The 24,794-nt window shown below is 41.2% G+C and overlaps 3 protein-coding genes across 10 annotated transcripts in view; 1 reads left to right on the top strand and 2 right to left on the bottom strand.

The window, feature by feature from the left end:
- Positions 1–5,316, bottom strand: part of IFTAP (intraflagellar transport associated protein) — a 53,929-nt gene extending 48,613 nt beyond the window's left edge. For 4 of the 8 annotated variants that reach the window (XR_012586670.1, XR_012586669.1, XM_074584293.1 and 1 more), the window contains exon 1: positions 5,176–5,315. The gene's annotated coding sequence lies outside the window, so the exon portion shown is untranslated. Of the gene's footprint in view, positions 1–5,175 lie in introns of all 8 variants that reach the window. The other 4 variants (XR_012586668.1, XR_012586667.1, XM_074584290.1 and 1 more) reach the window with 2 other exon arrangements.
- A 320-nt stretch (positions 5,317–5,636) lies between these two features.
- RAG2 (recombination activating 2) lies at positions 5,637–7,265 on the top strand. The gene has a single exon (XM_074584289.1). The coding sequence runs from the start codon at positions 5,658–5,660 to the stop codon at positions 7,263–7,265; it is 1,608 nt and encodes a 535-aa protein (XP_074440390.1). The 5' UTR covers positions 5,637–5,657.
- An 8,282-nt stretch (positions 7,266–15,547) lies between these two features.
- RAG1 (recombination activating 1) lies at positions 15,548–18,743 on the bottom strand. Its single transcript, XM_074582423.1, has one exon. The coding sequence runs from the start codon at positions 18,656–18,658 to the stop codon at positions 15,548–15,550; it is 3,111 nt and encodes a 1,036-aa protein (XP_074438524.1). The 5' UTR covers positions 18,659–18,743.
- Positions 18,744–24,794: the final 6,051 nt, after the last annotated feature.

Below are 24,794 nucleotides of genomic sequence, written 5' to 3'. Positions count from 1 at the left end.
AGTTATGTTCTTCAGCATTCAGCTCTTCAGTACAGTCTGCTTTTATCTTTGTGTTAGAAGTAACGGGCCCGTACGGATGCTTCAGGGCAGAGTGCCTTCGTGCTGCTGTATTTCAGTTGAGAAACGTCACCACATCCTACCTGCATTACAGCTATTCAACAGCTCAAGTCAATTTTCACAAACATTCAGTATGTTTGCTTTGTGTTACTTATCCAGTTCCATTTCAAGCTCTTTCTACTTCTATTCTCACAGCAGTTTCAAATGGGAGATGAGATATTTCTAAAATACTGTGCAGCAGATGTTGCAACTCGGGAGTGGGTGAAATAGGGCCAGGAAAGCAAAAGCTGGGAGCTATGAAGGGTGAATTGTTTTCCATTTTTTTCTGTTTATTTGCTGTGCTATGTTATGCAAGTGGCTTATCCTCTGTGCCCCAGCACTGCTAGCTGCTGAAAGGATATGATACCAGAGGCCTTCCCAGAGTCTAATTATTTTTTGTTGGAGAAAAGTGCTGTGAAACTGATGAAAAATGCCACAGAAGGGTGCAAAGTTTTATTAGTCTTTTAAGGTCTGATCAGAAGGCCACTGAGGTAGAAAAAAGACATTCATAATGATTTCAGTGGACTTTTAGTCAGCCCTCACTCACTGGGTTGCATGCATTTGTCATTTCCTTTCCTCTGTTTCAATGTCACTAAATACTTGCAGCGGACCATTCCCAGGGAAAGCAGTGGTACACCAATCAGCAGGAGTTGTTTTCTTTTACTAGCTATTGAAATTATTTTTTCTTTGAACTCAAAAATTACTTTAGATTACATTTTTATATTCCAATAGCACTGAAAAACTCCAAAAAAAGATCATGAGCTTGACAGGTTTAACAGTGTAAAAAATTAAACTATAAAGGAGCATATGTTGCAGACATTTACAATCTAGCTAACAGACATCTACTGTCACTCTGGTCTGGTTCTACTGCAAAGAGTTAAAGCTTCTGGAGGCTGGCGGGTTTCTTGTTATGCCATCTGAAGACAAGGGAGGAAAAAAAAAAAAAACGGTCACAGACAGTTAGCCACAGTAGACCGAGTTCTCAGGAGCACATCTGCAAGTTAAGTAGATATATTCCCCTTCATCAAGCTGTCTCTCCATGCAACAAGCCCCCTGTGCTGTCAGAGAAGATTCCTCAAAGTGCTCACATTTGAATCCCAATTACATAAAAAGATTTCAAAGGACGCAAAAAAACCTCTATCAGCCAGGTACGTCTAACTTATTGTTTTGCCCAAAGCAAACTTGGTTGATACACTTAGCCAATGTTTTGAGTAATACTATATAAAGATTTCCTTCCTTAAGCCTGTTTATGGAGGACTTCAAAGCTCTGTGGGTGTCTGGATATGATTTTGATTGTGAAGAATTTGGGACAGCATTTGCTTTTCAGGGGTATATGCTTCTTCACTTTGCAAAGGGAGAGCCTGCAGACCAGTCAGAGAAAAAAAAATATACAATATTACAAAATAAATTTAATTCTACCGTAGGTATCTGTGTTCATGCTAAGTTAAAAATAACTGCAAACTAATGTCAGAATTTAATGGTCAGCTATGAGCATCTACTCACTAAGACTCCATGCTATCCTGCAAATCTGTTTTCTCAGTGAACAATGTACTCTTCAAATGCCTTATCTTTGCATAAATGAAAGGTGCTTTGGGTTTCCTACAGTTCATAAGATCAAATCATTCCCTATTTGGTAGAGTTCAAATTACTGTGAGATCATTAATGTTGACAAATATTAATATGAAACGTCACACAAAATAACAGCACTCATTATTCATTGTTCTCCTGTTTAAAATGTTTTTATTGCCTGTTGAAGTAACAGGCACAGCACAGAGGTGAACTAACACTTACAACATAGGGTCAAAGAGAACAATAAGTAGAAAACATAGTTTGGGAGTTACTCAGTGCCTAAACATAGTAATCTAGTGATGTTTTACAAACCCTAGATTTACCAGGACCTAGGACACAGGACCTACGGGAGACTTGCTGCCTTCCATAGCAGAAGTTAGAAGACAAGAAGAATATCCAAAGGCATATGAAATGTCACTTGATGTTTAGGCGCCTGAATCCTACCCCTTGTTTCTAAAACACATTCATCCTACACTTATCAGTGAACACATAATATAGTTTCTGAAATAATACCCCACATACAAAATTGTAACTATGTTCATCTATTTCCATACTAAGCACATCTCAGATTACATTAACTAGTGCTTTTAAAAAGCACCTTCTCTTCATTTGATCCTTCTGTAAATAAATCTCCCAACGAATCCATCTAAAACTGAATTTCTTGTAATCTCTTCTTGCCGTACAAGCAACTATTAACTGAAAAAAAAAGCTCAAAATCATGTTTGTTTTTAAAATAAAATATGGGAGAATATTCGTTTTCTTCTGTTAGCTTAGCTTCTAGCTCAGATCTCTACAGTTCACTTCTTAAATGCAGGTGTTATAAAAGTAATGCCGAGATACTCACTTATTTGTATAATCCTTAGAACTTAATCTTTTATCAAAATACCAAAAAAAAAACCAAACAAATAAAGCCACAAAAAAAACTTTAAACTTTTTGGTTATGAGGTTAGATTTCTACCTTTTGGGCTCCCTGAAGCTGCTCAGGGTCAGATGAGTGTTGGCCCAAAAGAATCAGTGGTGTTGGAAGGCTAGAGGTGGAGGTTAGCATAGCCAAAGATCTCTGTATTAACACACCATAATTAGCATGAAACAACCTGGAAAGCCAAAGCAATTCCAGCAAGTGCCTAAGGAGCTACTTTTGTCAGAGAATCTAGGATAAATATTCTCTCCGTTACTTACTGAACTGCTTGCTTATGTAAAGTTCAAGAAATATTAAGGGATGACAAGGAAGAAGTGTGTTTAAGTGTGTTTATTTAACCATTAAGTTCTGTGTGTCTATCAATCTCATTTTTAATCATTTTCATTGGTCTTTTCTCCAGTCTGTATCTGCAACAGTCTCTTTAGATAGTATGCTCATCAAAACTGAGTACTGCGTGATATTTGGGAAATAGTTTGTGACATTGTGGAAGCTAATGATTTTCATATTTGGAGATTCTTGAAGTATTTGTAAGAATATGAGATGAATGCCAACATTTCAATTAAATTATTAGCCATTTTTACTACTCTTGTTAGACTTCAAACATAAACCAGTCAAATGTAGAACACTAGTGTTATAAAATGTAGAACACTAGTGTTACAAAATAAAGAACACTAACTTACAGAGGTGCTCGTGGCATCTTCAGTATGGAAGACACACTACTTTTCTAAAGTGTGTGTACACACAAAGAAGCTAAGTAACCACACAATATGAAAGAAAAGAAAAAGGAAATCTAACCCAGTAAACCCAACTTAGTGCAAGCTCCTCTAACAATACCATTTTTGAATGGCTGTAAGAAACAAGCAGCAGAGACTCTAGTAGATCACACGAAGGTAAATAACTTGGCAAATTTTTCTTCAAGGAAATAATAAGAACGAAACCTGCTGTGTATAGTGACATGTTCAGAATAGGGTTCGCTAATTAAATTAACTCATGACTTAACTTCACCTACAGTGTCGTACTTCTGAAAAGGAATCTAAATGTAGAATAAACTACCACCTTCGGGGCAGAGGCAGCAGGACTGGCTACACAGTGAACAGAGCTTGACCGTGATCTTTGGATGATTCCACAACATGCAAAAGGATAAGACAGCTATTCCATGGATTATTTTTAAAATAGACTCAGTAGTGGTTATGCCTACCCTGGCCATGTCATGTGCGCTGGCCTAAGCATGTGACCAGGCTTGCCTACCGTTGAAAGCTTTTAATGGCAGATCCACAGTCTAGCACAGCAGTTTGCATACCAGAAAGTGGAGGCGCGGGCAGGCAATACAGGAATGTGGTACAACAGTTCTTTCTGTGCATGAGAACATGTGCTGGTGGCAATTTAATGTAGTTGGTGTCATCAGTTCCCATGATTTTACAGTGACTTTCACTGTACACTATGTTGTTCCCGAGTCCCCAGGTTTTGATGTCATATAACTAGACGATACTGATCCTTCCTTAAAACAGAAACCCTGTGTGCCTTGGTTTTGTTGTTACAGCAAAATGAAAAGCAGGAGCAAGAAAAATATGAATCCCAAAGATTTCAAAACAAGGAACTGTATTTTAAAATGTAGAGGTTTTATTTTTTTTTCAAATCTTGAATTTGAAAGCTAATTCACACTTTTAAATTCTGGGGATTTGGCAAAGGCTGGGTCAGAGAACTTGGACACTTACTAAAATGCACAACTCCGCTGTCACCAAAGGACGGTGCCAAAGAACTGGGAAGCTGTTTCCCTCTGTGCTGTCCATGCTCGCCAAAGCTCTTTTGGTGTTATTATCCAGGCTGACTACATAAACTGTTTTAGGTTTTTGAACAAGCAGGTAAAAAAAGTAAAAGATAACTCCTTGGAACCTACTCACGAAAGCACAGGCAAACAGCAGCCATCAAAGATGAAGAATTCGATCACACTATGAAAACACCTGGCAGCGAGACTTCCAAGCCACGCAGATACCCCGAGCGGGTGGCGCAGCGCAAGCGTTGGGAGATTCACCCTGGCACTAACAGCTTCTACCTCTGCTGCTTCAGCCGCACCCGCGCGGGTAGAAACGCAGCCGGCACCGACTGCTCCTAAACGCCTTCAACACATCTTGATGTTTTCCTTGTAAATCTGCAAAATGTTCGACTGAACTTTGCATTGGGCTATGTACGCTCTTACTGCAGCTGACAGTAAGGGCGGAGGCTGGGCTGAGGGCCTGGATGGGCGGGGACGAGCGGGGTGCCGCTCTCGGGGAGCAGGCGAGCCCCCCCCTCCAGGCAGGCAGCGAGCCGCGGGCAGGTGGCCACCCCTCGGCAGGCCCGCGGGGGCCGTGGGACTCCCGCCCCTTCTCTGCAGACCCCGCACGGGCTGCTGAGGCGGCCTGCGGCACCCGGGCGGCTGCGGGGCGCCAGCCCGGCACCCACGGCCACCCCGGCAGCCTCGGGGCGAGAAACGGGCAGGAAGCAAACCGCCCTGTGCCATCTGCGGCGCTAGTCCCTCCGCCCCCTCGGAGCCCAATCCCACGGTCAGGAGACCCGCCCGCAGGAGGCCCCGGCCCCGCGGCCCCACTCACCCGCCGCCTGCCCGCTAACCCCTCCAGTCCCGCTTCCTCACTCCCGGGGACGAGCCGAGCGGCGGCCAGGCTGCCCCGCGCCGCGGCGCGCCGAGCCGGGCCGAGGCGCCAGGCGAGAACTACCGGCCCCAGCAGGCCACGGGGCCGCCCTTCCCAGGGGAGCGGCCGGGCCCGGAACAGGGAGGTCGCCTCAGCGCGGAGTTGGTGGGGCCGGGCCGGTAGCCCGCAGGCTGACGTGAGGGGGTTAGGTGCTGCTAACACGCCGTAGTTTGTACAAAACCCCGCGGAACTGGTGCGCAGCCCTTGATTCATGTCTTGAGTTGCAGAAAAGGGTCTCTTTTTGGGTCTCAAAGTGTGAACTGAAATGCATCTTTAATACAATTTATTCAAGTACTGTCAAACAGCTCATGTAGAGTCTAAAGTAGGTTTCATCTGTTTCTTTTGTGTTTGTTTTTTTTTTTTTCTCAGACATTGACCACAGCATGGCCCAGCCAGCAGACGAAATGTCGCTGCAGGTGGTATCAGCTGTCAGTAATTCGTCCTTGCTGCAGCCAGGCTTCTCTCTCCTGAATTTTGGTGGGCATGTTTTCTTTTTTGGGCAGAAAGGATGGCCAAAGAGATCCTGTCCCACGGGTGTTTTCCTCCTCGACATAAAGCAGAATGAGCTCAAAATGAAACCTGCTTTCTTCTCTAAAGACTCCTGTTACCTGCCCCCTCTCCGCTACCCCGCTCTTTGCACGCTCAGAGACAATGCAGAGTCTGATGAGTGCCAGTATATCATCCATGGTGGGAAAACACCTAACAATGACCTTTCTGATAAGATTTACGTTATGAGTCTGGTAAGCAAAAATAGCAAGAAGACCACGTTCCAATGCATTGAGAAAGACCTGGGTGGAGATGTCCCTGAAGCCAGATATGGGCATACAATTAACGTAGTTCATAGCCGAGGGAAAAGCATGAGCGTTATATTTGGAGGGAGATCATACACTCCTCTTGCACAAAGGACCACTGAAAAATGGAACAGTGTAGTTGACTGTTTGCCATCTGTGTTTCTTGTTGATTTTGAGTTTGGATGCTGTACGTCATACGTACTTCCAGAGCTTCAAGATGGACTTTCTTTCCATGTTTCAGTTGCCAGAAATGATACAATCTACATTTTGGGAGGCCATTCGCTTCAAAATAACACCAGGTCCCCCAGCTTGTACAGATTAAAAGTTGATCTTCCACTGGGCAGCCCAGCCGTGACCTGCACCATCTTGCCAGGGGGGATATCTGTGTCAAGTGCTATAGTGACTCAAACTGGTGATACCGAATTTGTCCTTGTCGGGGGCTACCAGTCCGATAACCAGAAACGGTTGGCGTGTAACACCATAGTTCTGGAAGATAACAAGATAGAGATTGTTGAAAGGGTGAGCCCGGACTGGACACCAGATATTAAACACTGCAGGATGTGGTTTGGCTGTGATATGGGCAAAGGGTCTGTATTGCTTGGCATTCCAGGGGCCACCAAACAGTTAATCTCAGATGCAAACTACTTCTACATTTTAAGATGCAAAGGAGGAGAAGAGGATAAGGAGGAAGAACTGACAGCACAAATTTGCAGTCAGACATCAGCTGAAGACCCTGGAGACTCCACTCCATTTGAAGATTCAGAAGAGTTTTGTTTTAGTGCTGAAGCCAATAGCTTTGATGTTGATGATACTGACACTTACAATGAAGATGATGAAGAAGATGAATCAGAAACAGGCTACTGGATCACCTGCTGTGCTAGTTGCAATATTGACATTAACACCTGGGTCCCTTTCTATTCGACTGAACTGAACAAGCCTGCAATGATCCTGTGTTCCAGTGGGTCTGGCCACTGGGTCCACGCGCAATGTATGGATCTCTCGGAGAGCATGCTCCTACGTCTCTCAGAAGCAAATGTCAAGTACTTCTGCAATGAACATGTTGACCTTAACAAAGGGCTACAAACTCCCAAAAAGGTGGTGCACCTGAAAAAGCAACCCATGAAACCATTGGGCAAAAAGAAAACCATGAAGTTATCAACGCCCACGAAAAAGTCCTTTCTTCGGAGATTGTTTGAATAGATTTACTCTGCTGATTTGTATTCAGCTGGGAGGAAGTAAAATCACAGTCAAAGACAGCTAGTAATAGTTGAAGAAGAATGGGTTATTGGAACTCAATGAGATATTTTTATTTAATTTGGAACTAGATAATCTTTAAGGTCCCTTCTAACCTGAACCATTCTATGATTCTATGATCCTATGATTCTATAATTTAGTTTAATTATCTTAATATTTCAGTTACATTTCAAAGCTCATTAATTTTTTTTTGTCTCTTATGTGTATTTTTGTAATATCCAGATAGGAGCTCCCTCACAGAGGACATTGTCAAACACAGAGACAGATACTGGTAACTTTGTGCTGTATTTTATGCTATACTTACTCCTTGATTATCCCCAGTGAGTTTTATGGAACTGCTGGTAGTATAAGACATTACCCCATGTACTCAGTGGTGTTAGCATCTGTCCACAAAGAACATTCTGTTACCTATTTTAATTTTTTTGTCTTAGTGAGTAGTTCTAGAAATATTTGGCCTAATTTATAACAGCATTACTCCAATTTTATGTTGGTGTAATGAAATAAAATTAGACTAATTACTCTGGTTTTAAACTGAAGTGGTCGCTTAAGTCCCTTGTGTCAGAAATAATGAAATATTCAGGCAATGAAGGTCAGTTTTGTTCAGGGACTTCCATTATGGAAAGCTTACATATGGAACATTTAATTTTGGATAATTAATTTTTGATTTTTAGAAGTACTGAATGATTATATGTCAGTTTTGGCTACAGTTGTGGAATATCATCTCATAGTAAAAGTCAAATTGCTTTTTTATACCCCTGAGCTCAACAACTGCTTTGTGTTTGTATTTTTAAAAATCTAGTAAGATAATAAAGTTTATAATAAAAATGATTGCATTTGTTTCACCTACTCATGGGGTAAATCAAACACTGTAAATCCTGAAGTCTACGAAATGAGAGCATGTGTGCTTGGGAGGTCCATCCGAAGTCTGGTAGGTGGTCTAGCTTCACAGTTGCCCCATGCTGTGAGCTCCCATTGACTTCAGAAGTTGTTCCTTCTGATGAACAGGACTTTTATCATTTACTCTAGGTCCTCCACTACGGATTTCTTTCGGTGCTCTCCCAGGGTGACTCTGTAAAGTGTGAAAGCTTAAAAGTGCAAGCTGTAGTTCAGAGTGACTCATTGAGCTAGTGGAGCATTGTGAGGGTGGAAACAAATGCAGCTGACTGCTCAAAGCATGAGGAGAAGATTGGATTCAGATTGAAAAGAACATTGTCAAGGTTGAATAGCCCAAGAGTTTACTAACTTTTGTGGATTCTTTTATTGGCTATTTGTAAAGCCTCATCATTCCTTGACTTTATTTTTTTATTTTTATTACTGCACCAAACATCTTTTCAAAAAATCAATACCATCAGCTCAACATTTGTGAGCCAACAATAATAGCTCAGTATTCACAGTCCAGCTCTCGTGCTGGACCCCTGAATAAAAAAGAAAGACAGGAGTAGCTGTCAGCCATTTGATTGCTAAGTGCAAACCCTGAGCCACCACTCCTTTACAAAGCAGCACGTGTAGTACAGTATTCCTATCAACACAAGACATGTATGCACAGTAGTCCCCTTAAAACCTTCACAACTGAAGACAACAGCAGAGGAAAGTAAAGGGCAGCCATAAAAAGTTTCCATTTCCAACCTTTTCCTGTGCTAAGGGAGGTTATAGTTAGGGTAGAGCTTGTAAATGGGAAGTATATCACTCTGGCTCCCCTCTCACCAGTTTGATATGGGTATGAATTTCAATGCCAGCTTCCCATTTCCTGTGTCATGCTACTATGCCTAAACTCAGAGTGTGTTTTTCCAATGAATGAATTCATACCATGCCCATGTAAAGTCCCTTCAAACTGGTGAAATTGAATAGTCAACATCCCCTTTTGTAGGTTAGTCATAGGTCTTTCTCAGCTGAATTGTCATTAAAATATACATTCATCACACACTCTTCGTAGACTTCATCTACATCAACCAAAAGAAATCCACACCAAAATTAAAGCCACGTCATCAGAACACCAACAAAGGGGGACAATATGCTCACAAAACAGAACTCCACCCCTCGTCCCTTCACTACTTTACAACAACAAAAGACTCCCCGCAATTAATGACCAGACCAAGTTTTTGCCTGTTAACCTCTCCCAATTACTGTCATTATTTCAAATTCCTCAGACCCCACATTGTTTGACAAATTTGTCTGCTAGTGCAGACAAGTAAAAGGATGGAAACATTTTCCAAAGAGAAAGCTCGACACTGGCCTAGCAGAAGTGATGTCAGACTGAGATGAAGCCTGGTGGCTCAGGCACTGGTGGTGTAGTTGCAGTATGTTGGGAGCATTTCTTGAGTTTCCAGAACTGACTCCTGCAGCTGCGGTGGCTCCCTGTGCCCCTAGGAGCCAAGAACAGGTACTCTCAGCACGTGGCAAGCACAAGCACACATTGCAGCCCCTTCCAATTCTTACCTGAATAGCTGTGCTTTGCCTTAAGGCTGTGGTCATGAAAAAAACAATTCACAGTCAGACTTTACAACATTCCTCATCGGGCCCATAATGTTAGTGTATTGTATGTTTGAGCTATGCTTTTTTTAAATGTATGTTTTATTTGAGTAGGAGGGAGAAATTGCTTGGTCAAACCATGTCCCAGCCCCACCGTGAAGGGCAGTACAAGCAGCATTAAATCACACCTCAGAGACTGTAGTCACTGCAGGAAGAGGAAGTCAAAGTAAAACATAATATTCCAAAGGACTTGAACATAAAGAGATACATCAACATCAGCCTGTAAAGAAGACACTTGACATAGCTTTCAAGATTGCAGAAAGTACTTAATTCACTAATAATTCTGATGACACTTTTGAGTCATGTACTTGTTAGAGCATCGATTGTCTTCAAAACCAGCTAATCAATACAAGATGTTTCTTCCTCAGGCAGGTTAGAATTAGAAGATAAAATGAAGCAGATCTGAGTGCAGAAGTAAATCTCTATTGTATCTGCATCCGACTGACCTATGTGTTTTGTAACCACAACAAGCAGCATCGTGGTTTCCAGACACATTTTAGTAACACTATGTTGTTATTATCAGCTTTTACAAGAATAATATGTGGATTTTACTGCTATTGAAAGGTGCTTGGACCCTGAAGTGCCTGATTAATCTACAGGAAAGGCACAGCACAAACTTTAGTGGTAGCACTAAAGCATGTGTCATAGTTCAGCGTGACTCATTGCACCAATAGACCATTGAAAGGAGTGGAAGTAATGTAACTGTGAGCCCAAAGCAAAAGGAGAAGGTTGAATTCAGATTGAAAAGGAATCTGTAAAGTTATTTACTGCTAGACTCAATGTATTAAAGACAGGACTAGCTTACTTCTGTTTTTTCATGATTGGTGGCTATAGCTCCCTCCAGATTTGATTTCCTACTCTATCCTGTTTCAAACAAGACTAACTTCTGGGAAGGGCTTGAGCAACAGCCTCTGAAAATCAAATTCTAATTTGGTGTTTCTACTTGACCTTTGAAAATCGTGACACCAAAGCCCATTTTTTCTTTAAAAAGAGCAAGACAATAACTTTATAAACCTTCTGATTTCTCAATACCTACCACAGGTGTGCAGAACCTCCTTCAGGTGGTAGTTATTGTGTATTCCTTTATCCGCTGTCTCAGAATGCCCATCTTCGAAGGAAGAGCTGCACATGGAAAATACACCTTTTGACGTCTCTCCCGATGCTGCTAGAAAAGGTGCTAATTAAACCCTTTCTGATGTGTCTTTTTGTATTATGGACAATATTAAGCTTGATGCAGAAGGTAGAAAAGCTCCCACACTTAGGAGTTGCAGCTGGTCAGCTGTTTGAGAATTATGCCATATTCAGTCACCTAAAACAGTACTCTGAAGAAGAGTGGTGACAGGCCTCATTATTCTTCATCTGATCCTGATTTTAATAGGAATACACGGAAAGTAAAATTCAGTCAGTTATTTATGAATAAAGGAGTTAAATCATCCTAATTTACCAGGAAACTCTCTGAGGCTTGGGGTTTTTTTGTTTTATATGGGTTCTGGTTTCTCCATCCAACGTTTCTTATTCAAGGTCAGCCAAAAGAACTAAGTTGGTGATATAAAGTCCAGCAATTAGATGTCTAGTTACCTGATTGCACAAGGAAATCGGGTAGCTTAATTTGCTCATCATTAATTCCATCCAAACCAGTTGGTTTACATAAGTCTTTTGACCCTGAGATATCATTGCAGGGAAGAAAGAAGGATTCCCTGAAGTGGAATAAAGGGAGGCTACAAATCTTGAACTGAAAGGTAGATTGGAATTAATCTTTGCGGCTCAGTCTGTGTCGAGGAGCCAAAACTGGATGCAAAGGATGCACAGAAGCCATTAAAGAGGCTTAACATATTAGCATGGACATAAAAGTGCAAGGCTGATTTTAAAGAAACACTGGGATGGTATTTGTAAATAAAGCAAAAGCCATTTCCAGACTAAATAAAACTCGTTTTAAATTAGTTTCGTTTTCTGTCAAACAGTTGCCTGTGAGGAAAGCTGCTGAAAGGACTGCTGAGACAGAGTAATCTTCATTTGTGTTAATTTAATGAATTCCAGAACAGGGCTGGAATCACAGCTGTGTCTGGGTATTAGAACAGCCTAAATATAAAAAGCATCCCCAATTTGAATGAAAAGTGAGGCTGTTACCATGAAATTATGGGCATAGTTGAAAAACTGGTAAGAAATACAAAGCCAGAAATTTAAATATTTATGAGACCTTTATTTTAAACAGGTTTCATGGATTAAGAAACTGTAATACAGTAAGAAAAAGTAAAATTATGAAGCCGTGTGATGAGACAAAGCACAGAACTCAGTGTAGTCGGAAATTAGGATGCTGTAAATATCTAGAATTTTTTTCTGAACTACCGACTAAAAGTCAAAGCTGACTTGCTTAAAGTCAATAGAATTACTCCTGTGAGGAAAAAAATATGTGAGACCAGGATCATGGCTTCTAACACAGTTCACATACTTTCAAAACATAGCAATTCACAATATGAAGCCCTTGAATAAAACCAAACAAAACAAGATACGTAGTGTGATTGTATAAAAACTACAGTCAATACAATTTCAGAACAAGGAAGTTATTCACCATGAATTACTGAAGGATTTGTACCAAGTAGCAATATAAAAAAGAAAATGTGAAGGTTTGAAAGGGTACCATGAATAAAAGTGTCTCCATTTTTCTAAAACCTCTTAAAATCAAAAAGCTTAACAATAGACTGAGTAATCAAATGCTGCACCTGTCTGCAGTCAGAATTTGTTTGCCTTCTGGTGCATGGCTGTGTGCATGCGGCATTGTTATCCCTGTTTACAAAAGCTTCACTTGCAGGTGCCTAGCCTTTTAGTGCTGTTTGTTCTAATGGGTTCAAAACTCTCAGAGAGAATCTCTTGATTTACAGAAGGTGTCAAGAATGGAGAAAAAGATTAAACTAGATTCAAGTCCAAAGAAAAGAACAAAAAAAAACGTAGTAGTTCTCTGTTTCAGCCATACTGCCCAGGGCTGGTAGAATGTGAAATATGTCTTGATGGCTTAATGATATTTCACAAAAGAATACTTTCACATGCCACTGCATTCCTCTGTCCTCGTCCAAGCTCTGTTCGGTCTGATGAGTTACCCCAGGATATAAACCTCGTCTTGAGAAATCATACATATATGGATAAAACTTACTCAAGCCTTTTGAAGGCAGTGGGATGAATCACTTGCTGGTACATCAGCAGCTTGTTAAAGTGAATTTGGAATTTGAAAATGTCAGCAGAGTCCCTGAGATTGCGTGTGCAAAATGAACAAAGTCTGGTCTGTCACTCCAGTGGCCCATATGTATTGCGATGAATGGGTCTGGATTACTTGGGGGTGAGATTCACTCCTGTGCAAAAAGCAGCAAAAACCGTATATACCACTTAAATGAAGTGAAAATCACCATGAGGTGAGTCAAGGTTTTTAAACTGGGCCCTGGGTTATTCAAGGAGTGTCAAGAGTAAAACATAAGATAATACACTTGTCCCAAATATACATACAGAGGAAAAAGAAAAGTGTGCAACTATTTGCATAATGAAATACACGAAATATGAAAAAAATGCAAACTATATCTGCATTTACTGCTAAAGGATGTTCTTTATACCTGCCATTTATACTTCCTGGAAAACTTCTTGTCTGCATTTATTGGTAAAGAATGATACTTATATAAACCTGGTATTTATGGGAAATACTTGTTTTATTCAAAGAAATGAAAAAAAAATTAACCTAGAAATGAACGCTCAGGAAGTGTAGATGTACATGGTACACCATACAAAAAATGCTGTAGTCCTTATGACTGCTGAAGGAATTATGTGTTTTAAGTAAAATTTGCCAAGTGCAAATTTTGACATAATGTTAAACTGTTTGAAGAAACCATATTAGAACAAAATCCTAAATTACAGAATAATTAAAAAAATAGTATTTTACTTAATAAAATCAAAAGAAAGACATAATCAGAATAACACTAATATTTGTTCTAATTACTAACAGTTAACTGTATTTTTTCATTGTCCGTAAATGGTAAATACCAGACCCTTAAAGCTATAGTAATTAACGTGAAGAAGATACTACTAAACAAACCTCAGACCGTTAATTCTTTAAGTTTGTTGTTCACTTACACGCACAAACCAACTTCCTCCACATCAAAATAAAACCAAAAAGCAGATTCTTTTAGATCCGTGCTTTGATTCTTTCTGCATTTAATCTTGTTTCAGAAATATTACTCCAAACACTGTAATGCCCTAGCTACAGGTGCAAATCTGAAAAGCTAGATGATTTCCAGGCATCTCAGGTAGTTTTGAGTATATTTCATTAATATGTCATTGAATGAAATTCGGATAATTTTAGTATCTGAATATACTAAATACCACTTCAGTAAGGCACATATCACCAACAGAATGGTTCATCTAATAAAGTATGGAGGAATGTCAACTAAACATTACTGGAATAATGTAAAATACAGTATGCGCTGATTTCAAGACAGTTCATTGTTTTTTAATTAATCTTGTATGACAGCTATCTTTGAGGTTAATAAATATCATTCCTCTTTTACAGATTTGGAAAATGAGACTGTGAGTGTGGTGTATCCCAGGTGTGAAAAAGCTCAGTATCAGATACAGTTGGAGCACATCAGCAGCAGTCAGTGAGATATCCTAACAGAGAAGATCAGAACACTGGCGTGTGTCTGTGCCTGATAAAGGTAATAGCCATCTCCTGACAAAGGGGTCTGCTGTGACTGAAGTCACTTGGTGAAACTCTGGGCCTGCTGGTATTAATGACAATTTACTTGTGACTTCAGTGAGGCCAGGAATTCATCCAAAAAAACTCTACTAGTATAAGTTATACTATATCCCAAAGTTACCATAGAAATCTAAAATGCTTATGAAGCAACAAGCTACACAGCAGAATTTGAATGTACTTTGTATAGTGAGATAACCACAAGGCACTGTAAATCCTGATTTAGGAGCACAAGTACAAGTTTGCATTTTAGACTAAACAGACTACGATAAAAATGTCTTTAAAAAATTCCAGCTACCTTTCCTATATCTTCATGTAGTAAATTAGCACGGTGATACCACCATCTGTTCCCAAGCAATCCTACAATATAAATGTTAAATAATAATATTTTTTAAAGATTTTGAGATCAAAGTTTGCATATTTAGTCAGTATTTTATAAACAAATAACTGAACTTTATCCCAAAGCAATTACCCAAGTGTCTCACTGACGAATCTTTACTTATAAAAGCTAAAGGACCATTAAAAAAATAATCAAACCCTCTTAAAAAGTACATAGCAACATAGTTTTAAAAATGCAAACAGAACAAATAGCCATGCTCCTTTTTTCAGCAACTATCATAACTCTTCAGAATCATATTCATTCCAAAAAATGCTACTTTGTATAAAACCTAGTTTACTTTGTCTTTCTCACTTACAAACAACACTCTAAGACCAAAATAAACTGAAGACCCTTCTTTGCAATTTGTTTCTGCTTTCATCTCACGTGACAACTTGTAAACGCACCACTGCATTGCCTCTTGGAAACCCCCACGGACATGGGGTTTATTAAACTCCACTCAGCACCTTTAACAGGGAGTGTAAAAATTGTTGTTTCAGACTTCTCTGTACCTCTGTACAGGCCTGAAGAACAAGCTGCATCCTTGCAGAGAGACATCATTACAAACCCAACACCAAATGCGCCTTACGTTTAGAGTTGCACTGAATCATTGCTTTCCAAGACCTCCAATGGCAACGAGTCACCTAAACTATCCTCTGGATCAATGGTGAAGCCCTGGCTTTTTAATGTTTTATGAGCATTCATGAACTTCTGGAGGTACTTAGAGGTGTACAGCCAGTGATGCTTCAAGACATCCTCCATCTCATAGCATTTGGACTGTCTGGCATTCATTTTTCTGAACCTCCTAAACAGTTTGTTTCCAGACTCATTTCCTTCACTTGCCCAGGCCCCAATGGAACCGTCTCTTTCAATGATTTCAGGAACGTGAGCAAGGGTTTTGTGGAAATAATTTGTAATCTTGCCTTCATATCTGTACTTGAACTTTGTAGATAGGAGCTCAGCAAAACGCTGTGAATTGTAGCTATACTGGCACAGCAATTCTGGACACTCCTTGGCAGGGCATGAAGATCGCCACACTGGCTTCATCTTCAGATAAAGATCCATTAATTCTTTTAGGGCCTCATGCCTTTCCTCACACTTTATTAATTCACATACTGCCTCTACTGTCTCTTTGGACATGAGCTTTCTAGCAAAATTTCCACTCATCCTCATCATAGGCTTCAAGTTCATCTTCTTTCTGAGGTGTTTGTCAAGAGTTAACTGCCACCTCTTCCTCTCCTCTTTAGAGACGTCAGGATTCTTGTAAACTTCACCGATCTCCATCTGGAAGATCCTGTAGAATTCTGTTGCATTGCCAATGTCACAATGCAACGCATCTATGGAGGGAACAGTCTCAATAAAAGGTTTAGCTGAAACACCCTTCACTCTGTCACGGAGCTCATCAACAGATTCATGATATGGGTTGGACCTCCATATTTCATAGCGCTCCAGATTTTCAGCATGGCTCCTGGTTATGGAGTGGAAGACCAAATTCTGGGACGCCTCCAGACGGGTTGCGTCACACAGGGTGCAAATGTAGGTGGAACCTGAGGCCTCCAGCCCTTCCACTTCTCGCACGAGTTTCTCATCATATCCTGTACCCCTAAAGATGAATTTGAACGTTCTCAGGATGCCTCCCATTTCAAGTAGCAGTTCACTGTTTTTCATAGACTCTCTTTCTGCTATGAGGGGGCTCAGGATTGCTGTCAGAGTTTCATGATCCGATTCGTCAGCGAGCATAAGGCACAAGGGCTTGCAACACAACTCTGAATTGGGCTTTACTTCTTCAAAGATCCTCTTGCTTTCATTCCCACATGCTATAGCAATGTTCATGACTGTGAAAGAAAAGCGAACAGCCTTCTCTGGGACAGCAGGCCCACTTCCATGCTTCTCGCTGACATCTCCCATTCCATCACAGGACTCTTTTACTACCACAGTGAAGGGACCATTCAAATAGTCATCCAGGTTTTTTGCTTTCAGGCCTTCCAAGATCTCCTCCTCCATGTCCTTTAGGGCACAAACCAAGGCTGCATCATATCGAAATCTCTTTGCAATTGTGTCTACTGGGTAGTCATCAATTGAGAGTGTCAATCCTGATAGTCCATCTATAATCCCCACTTCTGTGTTAGTGGATACATTTTTCAAGGGAGGTTTCCACTCAAAGGGATGATAACCTGGTAGGAGGGCTTTCTCAGCAGTGCGAAGAGCATGCAAAGGCTGGAAGATCTGCCTCCCAGTGACAGCTTTTACTGTTCTATACATTTTATGATATTGGCTACAGCTGAGAAATGTGTTGACTCGGATTGCCAGGCAGACAGCAGGGTGAAGTCCAGATCCCCTCCCTTGCATTATCGCCTCCAATTCATCTGCTTGTCTGTGTTCATTTTTTGCTCTTAAAGCTAGCAGGAACAAAGTCATGCATACAGCCTTTATATCACCGCCCTCTTCTTTCTCAGCAAAAGCCTTGACTTGACGTTTCAGTTCTCTCAGACGATGTTTCTGAGCTCTCCTGGTCAAAGATAGGAGATGCTGCCTTGGTCGGCCACCTTTATTTATGTGGCTGTAGAGCTCTCTGTCTTTCATTTCTTTGTGGCTGGAGAGGTGTTGGCCATATTTTCCATATAAGATCTCTTCATCACATTCCTTTACAGGGCATCTTATACCCAGGCTATCAAGGATGCTCAGGAAGGATTTCACTGGGGTTACCAGATCAGTAGGGAAGCAAGGATACCAGCAGGAGGGGCAATAGCTGCCCATAACTTTGATACATTTAAGGATGCAAGTTCTGCAAAACAAGTGTCTGCATGTTGTTTCCACTGGATCTGCCAAAATATGCTCACAGATCTGGCAAGAGATGGATTTAATGAAATCTACTGGGTAATCAACTGCAAGCAGCTTAGTGCTGAGATGTATATTCTTGCAATTGACAATCTCTTTCATTAAATTTTTGTTGTTTATCTGTGCTTGGTTCTTTACACCTCTGTTTATTCGAGCACGTTCTGCAATGGTCTTCACACGTTTGCCATGTTGTACACTGGGTGGCTGGCTTTTTCTCTTGACTCCCCGACTGGTAGTGTGGCACACATCACAGTTTGGGGAGTGGGGCTGCCACTCCATCGTGCTGTTCCGAGGAAAATACACTTCACATGGAGTATTACTGAATTTTCTGTGGATAATACTCCAGCAGTTGTGACAAAATCGAGTGGGATGGATAGTATCAACATCCCCTCGCACATCAATCTTAAAAACCTTAGAGATAAGATCTGGCCAAGAGGTTGCTTTTTTCTCTTTCTTTCTCAGAAGCCACAAAGTTTCATCATCCACTGGCCCATGCACTGGATGAGTTCTTTTGTAACAATCAGTTTTAAATGAAACTCCACAGATGCGGCAAAGTTGCTTCAGATTGTGCTGATGAGCTTTATTGTCTTGTGTTTTCATGTCATTGACATCTTTCTCAAGTGCCTCCCTGTTGCCCATTAAGTCCATCTTTTCTTGTCTTGGTACTGCTTCATCTTTATCCAGTACGATTTCTTTGTTTGAAGAAGTGAATTCTTCTGCCTGATCTTTGTTTATCTGCTGGCTGTTATCAGAAGGTGTTTTTTCAAATGATCTTACTTTAAACAGCTTGAATTTCCATTCAGAAAATTTTGTGTACGGATGCTGAATTTCTTCAGGCAGGTCCATTTGTGGTGCTACTGACATCTACAATCTGGCAGAAGCCAGGTCACCTGAGAAAGAGAAAGAATACGTAAATTAGCTCATCTTCCAAAATGAATAATAATGCCATGTTTTTTAATAGAACAGTTCTAATCACTTTAACTGATAAATACTTTGAAAGTGAGTTACTTGTCCAAGACACCTACCGATTTGAGAGGCCCAGACATGGCTGTCCACTCAGTATCTCACATAAGTACCTGAATGTGTTTTGACTTCGATCCTGAGGCATGCACATGTCTGTTAGATCACTGATTCACCTTAGATAAAGCCATTAGTCATCCAGTATGAATATCCAAATCTGCTCTTTCCTTCTTATACTTGACTGAACTTACCATAAGCAAAGCTACTGTAGACAACAGAATTGCATTCTGAAAGTTCGGTGACTTTTTTATATGAAGCTGAACTCAATTGGTGTCTGAAATATAGACTTGTGTCTGCCTCATGCTTGATTATCTACGTGAGCAAGACCACTGTTCTTACACCACTAGTTAGTCCTTGGTCTGATCTGAAGTGTATAGTACACACCATTTTACACAGGCAGGGCAGCACATACTACTCAATCCCAGTGTAGACTTTATTCAGGCCCCAGTTCTGTAAGGTACTTTAGCACGTGCTTAATGAATTAAAGCAGGAGGAGTGTGTCTTCTGCTGATGCAAAGCGCTACAGTTCCCTGGACTCTAAAGGAGATATGGCAATTTATACTGGCTGCAGATTTGTTCTAGAGAGAATATTCATACACTGTAAATTAGTTGTCTGTTAAGTACCCTGCTGAGAACTCTCTCTGTCAGGATTACTGGTACTGGAAAGCTGAAAATGTCTGTTCAAATTTGACCCCAATTTTAGCTTTCCTAGAGATGCAACCAAAAGTAATATCAATGTCATTGCCATAGATATACGGTATTGTATAAAAATAAATACAAGACTTTCACCTCAAACACTGAAGGTTTTTGCTACTATATCAGACTTGGAAAACAAAATTGTGTAGAAACAAGAGAAGTGACTAACCTATTTTTCATTATCTGGCTATGATAAGAAGTGCATAAAGTGAACAAACAATATAGAGAAGATTCAACTATGTTTTCTGATTTATTTTGTTTTTACTGATCTAGTTGGTGTGAGAAATAAAACTGGGAAAAACTATGGATTAAGACTATATACTAGAACTAGAAATGTCATGGGTATGGCCATGGTTTCTTTAACTGATTATATCACCACTCCAGCAATTCACATAACTTGCTAGAAATCTCAGTTTGGTGTCTATTCGGAAAGTGTCCTTCACAAGAAATACATCCAAGTCATGGTCTAAAGTGATGATGCTCAGGGTGCTCCTGAGATTATTTCATTTATAACCTTTCAGTAAAGCATCATTTCAGTACAGTCTTTCATAGTCCGTTGGGAAAGGACTGCATGCTTTGATTAAATTCCAGATCCAGAATGACATATCAGTCTGCTCAGCTATTTCCTTAAGAGCTGTGTTTAACTTCAAAATCATTCATTAGGCCTTGGCGACTAAAATTTAGGGGTTTTTTCTACCCAGCTTCTCTTCATTTCGTCCCACTGAGAACAAGCTGTCCATACTGCTGTCCCCATCTGTCTCCATTGCTCCGTCCAGCTGCCTGTACTCTATCTGCACTGTGGTCCCCTGCTGTCCGTCACCAATCCAGCCTGGCAACATGCTTGCTTGTATTCTGCTGTTCATAGGTCTGTGATGTGCAGCTGTGCCCAGATGTATTCACAGCGTTACTACTGTCTCACTTTCTCGGCTGCATCCTGGGGCAGACTTGGTAAAATCAATCCACTGAGCAATAAACTGTTTGCCCCTGAATAGTCCTGTGTTCCTATTACCTGCAGAGTGATTGAATTGCCCTGTACTGTCCACAGATTCTTTTCTTCTACAGAACACCCTATGCAATTTTGTGTAATTTCACCATCTCCAACAGCACCTTCAGAATCTCTTAAACCATGAGCAATGAACGCCTCCTCAGGGTGGTATCTAAGTCATTGTAAAGAAACAACCAGCACTGAGTACATTTAGAGCAAAATATTTAATACTTTCTTTACTCTTCTAACCCTTTGACTGAATGCCACCATAGTGCCATACTCACCTCCAAACTCATGATCTAACTCTTGCTATTAATCTCCAACTCCAGTGAATCTGAGAGGGTTTACCCCTGCTAAAGAAAAGTTCAAGCTTTCTTTTTTTTTTTTTTTCTCCTCTTTCATTAAACATGCCCTAGAAGAAATGAATGACAAAGAAGCCCTCTCAGGTCACCCAACCTTGGCCTTCTGCACTAGATAATTGTTGCCAACAGGCTACTCATGAAACGTTTTGAATTGCCTGGCTCCCAGGCAGTGGAGATATCAGCAGCTCTCTTGGGAGAGATATAAATATTCCCAGTGCTAAGAATGTTTCCTGCTACTCATGCTAAATTTGCCTGTGTTCTGTTATTCTAGTTGGGGGTCACACTGAACAATCTTCTCCCTGCCTACCCCACTCAGATTCTTACAGGGTGAACCCAGGCACGAACCCCCAGCCATGGTTATTTAATCAGCTCTGATAGCTGTGTTCAGAATAACCTGTTTTTATTTTGAAAAGGGAAAAGAAATCCCTTTTGTTCCCAGATCACAATATTTCCTGTGTTTCTGAAGATGAGTGAGATTGCAATACTTTTACTCAAATCAAGGTAGACCTTGCTTTATAGATAATCTCACCAAAATGAACAGAACAACCTCTGAGGTGAGGAAGCACACGTAAAATGACATCACTGGCCTGCACATTAAACCAGGAAAAGAAACCAACACTCAGATGTCCTACAAGCATCTAGGATGCTGTCATTAGTACTGCCAGCCTACCTTTAGTTCACTGTCAGTTGTAGAGCTGCTGCTATCTCTGCCCAGTTTTCTCCAAATGTCAAGCTTGCTTGCTGTCTCTTCTGCATGCTCTTGCTTTTTCTGTGTTCCCTCTGCTTTTTAAAGACGCTGCAGTGCTGTTTATCTCACTTATCCCTGTCCCTCCGAGCTCCCAGTACCACCCTGGTGCTAACCACAGGTTACTTCAACTAAACACAATACAGAACTCTCAAATCCAGGTGGCACCTGGCAATTTATGAGGCTTAACCACAAAATTCAAATAAACAAGGTCTCCTTGTGTGAGACTCTTGGGCTCTGAGATAAGTATGTAGACTCTCTCTGAGGAGCACCTGCACTGTTTTTTAAAACAAAGTTTTGCATTTGGCTTTCTTCTTTATAGTTGCAGAGCTGTTTTCTTCACTGTTAACTCACAGAGAGGAGAACCTGGTGTCTAGTCACACCACTGTCCAACATCAAGGCTATTTGATTGAAGGCCCTCAGGTCAACAGCAGCCAAGCTTCTGGGGTTTCAGTGAATTGACAATGGGGATCACAAAGTGTCCTTTCTTCTGATACCAGTATTTAATTTTCAAGGATATTGCTTCTTCGGTGGTGTACGTCCGGAATCTTGAAGGCGCTGGGCAGGGAAGACAAATCAGCAATATAAAAGCTAGCTATATACATATTGAGTAACTGGTAGATATTACACCAGGTATAGGCCACAGTGGGCCACAAAGTGGCAAGTAGAGTCTCTTCTCTGGAGAAGCCCCAGTTGAACACCCATGCTTAGTTTCCACAGAGCAACTGTCTCAAAAACTTACTCAAAGTGGAAAGAAACCAAATGCTGTCACACAAGAGCACCCTGAAAGTTTTCATTGTCCACACATAACAATGTGCAAAAATTCTAGCAATCCATCAAGTCGTTCCAAATGTGAACATCATTTCACACTCCAGAAGTAGGAATTTGCAATAGCGGTGTAACTACATAAACACCTACCCAAGCATTTCCCCTTCTCATGAGACTTTGTGATCCTACAGGACTCAAATCCATTTCCAACTTGCACACTCTTCCCTGACAAGGCAACTATGAGGGAGGCCGCTGTGCTTTCACTGTGGCTCAGGATCCCCCAGCTAACGCGGGCCCTACCTGTCAGCATCTTACACAACACTGATGACAGCCAGAGGGAAAATCAGGAAAAGTTGCAATATTTGGCATTTGCTATAGCTAGAAGTGCTGAGAGGATTCCCTCTCCATTATCTGCTCTGATCTTACAATGCTTTCAATACTTAGAATCATAGCATCGTTTATATTGGAAAAGACCCTTAAGATCATCAAGTCCAACCGTTAACCTAGCACTGCCCAGTCCACCCCTAAACCATGTCCCTAAAAGACATCTACATGTCTTTTAAATACCTTCAGGGATGGTGACTCAACAGCTTCCCTGGGCAGCCTGTTCCAATGTTTGTCAACTCTTTCAATGAAGAAATTTTTCCTAATATCCAATCTAAACCTCCCCTGGCACAACTTGAGGCCATTTCCTCTTGTCTTATCACTTGCTACTTGGGAAACGAGACTGACCCCCACCTCTCTACAATCTCCTTTCAGGTAGCTGTAGAGAGCAATAAGGTCTCCCCTCAGCCTCCTTTTCTCCAGGCTAAACAACCCCAGCTCCCTCAGACGCTCCTCATAAGACTTGTTCTCCAAACCCCTCACCAGCTTCGTTAGTCTTCTTTGGACGCGCTCCAGAACCTCAATATCTTTCTTGTAGCGAAGGGCCCAAAGATGAAAATAGTAGTGGAGGTGCGGCCTCACCAGTGCTGAGTACAGGGGGACGATCACTGTCCCAGTCCTGCTGGGCACACTATTTTGGATACAAGACATGATGCTGTTGGCCTTCCTGGCCACCTGGGCACACTCCTGGCTCATATTCAGCTGGCTGTCAACCAACACCACCAGGTCCTTTTCTGCCAGATGGCTTTCCAGACGCTCTGCCCCAAGCCATTCTTTAAGATGAAGTCTTGGAGAAGTGGTTAGTGCTGAGTCTGTGTGCCACAAGAGAGGCTAACAGTTCCTCAGTAACCAAGTGTAATGATTCATGCCAAAGCAAGTAATGCATGGAGAAAGTAAGCAAAGTTCAGGGTAAAACCCTGATGATATCCTTGCTCGGATTCTGACTCACGCAAAACCCTAATGTGAAATAAATCCCAATCAGAAACAACTGAATGGGAGTGTCTGGATAAGGTGGAACAGAAATCATAGAGGTTATTCCAGGCCAAGGCAGTGTGGGACAAGGATGTCATGGCTGAGGCACGTATAGACCTCTGAAAACATTAGATGGCCAGGTCCTGAGGCCAGCGCTTCCACTGTCCCTGTTTTTCCTGGTCTTCCTAACAGCCTGCCTATGTTTACTATTCATTCCCTAGCATTTGGAGAGACCTTTTCAAAGACATATCAGATCAGGCTGCAATGCCAGATATCAATCAAAATCACTCTCTGCAGTCACATACTAGTTTCCTCCCTTATCTTGAAACGGCAGACGCAGCTCGCTAACAATATGCATTGTTAGTGCTGAGTGATTTGGGGCTCTTTGAGAAGTAGTTTAGCAGATCTCTCCCTCTGAGGTGCTTATTCAAAACTTCACCCAGGTAGCTGGCTCTCTGCCCTGTTCCCCGGGAGCCCAAGTTCCTGCGCAAACAGCGCTGTGCAGGCAGCAGCTTGTTTATCAAAGGAGCCACATGAGCATATGTAAACCTAGTCAAGTGCTTTATTTCCCAAGTACCCAGGAAATCACCTTGAGAAAATATTGTCTTGTAGGGATACTGAAGGCAACTAAAGGTTTTAATTGATCTCAAACTGCTACAGCTTTGGGTGTGTTTTGTCTGTCTGAGCGTTAAGTGCTCAACAGTTTGTGCTGCACAGATCCAGTGCTGGAAAATGTTTTCCCTGTGCCCCTGGCGCCACCGAGTGGAGAAGAGCGTTTTTGCATTGGTTTCTGTTACAGCAGGGGCATTAATACATGACTATGGGTCTAAGCTTCACAAACCGTACAGACTTGGAAACTGCCCTGAATAAAGGCATTTCATTTACACTTGAAATAAAAGCTCCAGATAAGTTCCTTGATTTCTCAGTTAAACCAGACTGGACAGCAGCGCTCTGGGTACCTTAAAGATTACTAAAAATGGTATTTTTCAGCTATAGAAAACTCTCCATCTAAGGATATCTGTTTTACAAAGCTATGTAATGACAAACGTCCTCATTTTACAGCTAATG

This window comes from Larus michahellis, chromosome 4, assembly GCF_964199755.1.
Source record: "Larus michahellis chromosome 4, bLarMic1.1, whole genome shotgun sequence".
NCBI classification, from domain to species: Eukaryota; Metazoa; Chordata; class Aves; order Charadriiformes; family Laridae; genus Larus; species Larus michahellis.
The sequence above is the reverse complement of the archived record's forward strand: the minus strand, read 5'-3'. Positions and strand labels throughout refer to the sequence as shown.

Excerpts from the sequence above, each read along its gene's own strand:
- RAG1 (XM_074582423.1), bottom strand. The coding sequence starts at position 18,658 with ATGTCAGTAGCACCACAAATGGACCTGCCTGAAGAAATTCAGCATCCG.
- RAG2 (XM_074584289.1), top strand. The coding sequence starts at position 5,658 with ATGGCCCAGCCAGCAGACGAAATGTCGCTGCAGGTGGTATCAGCTGTC.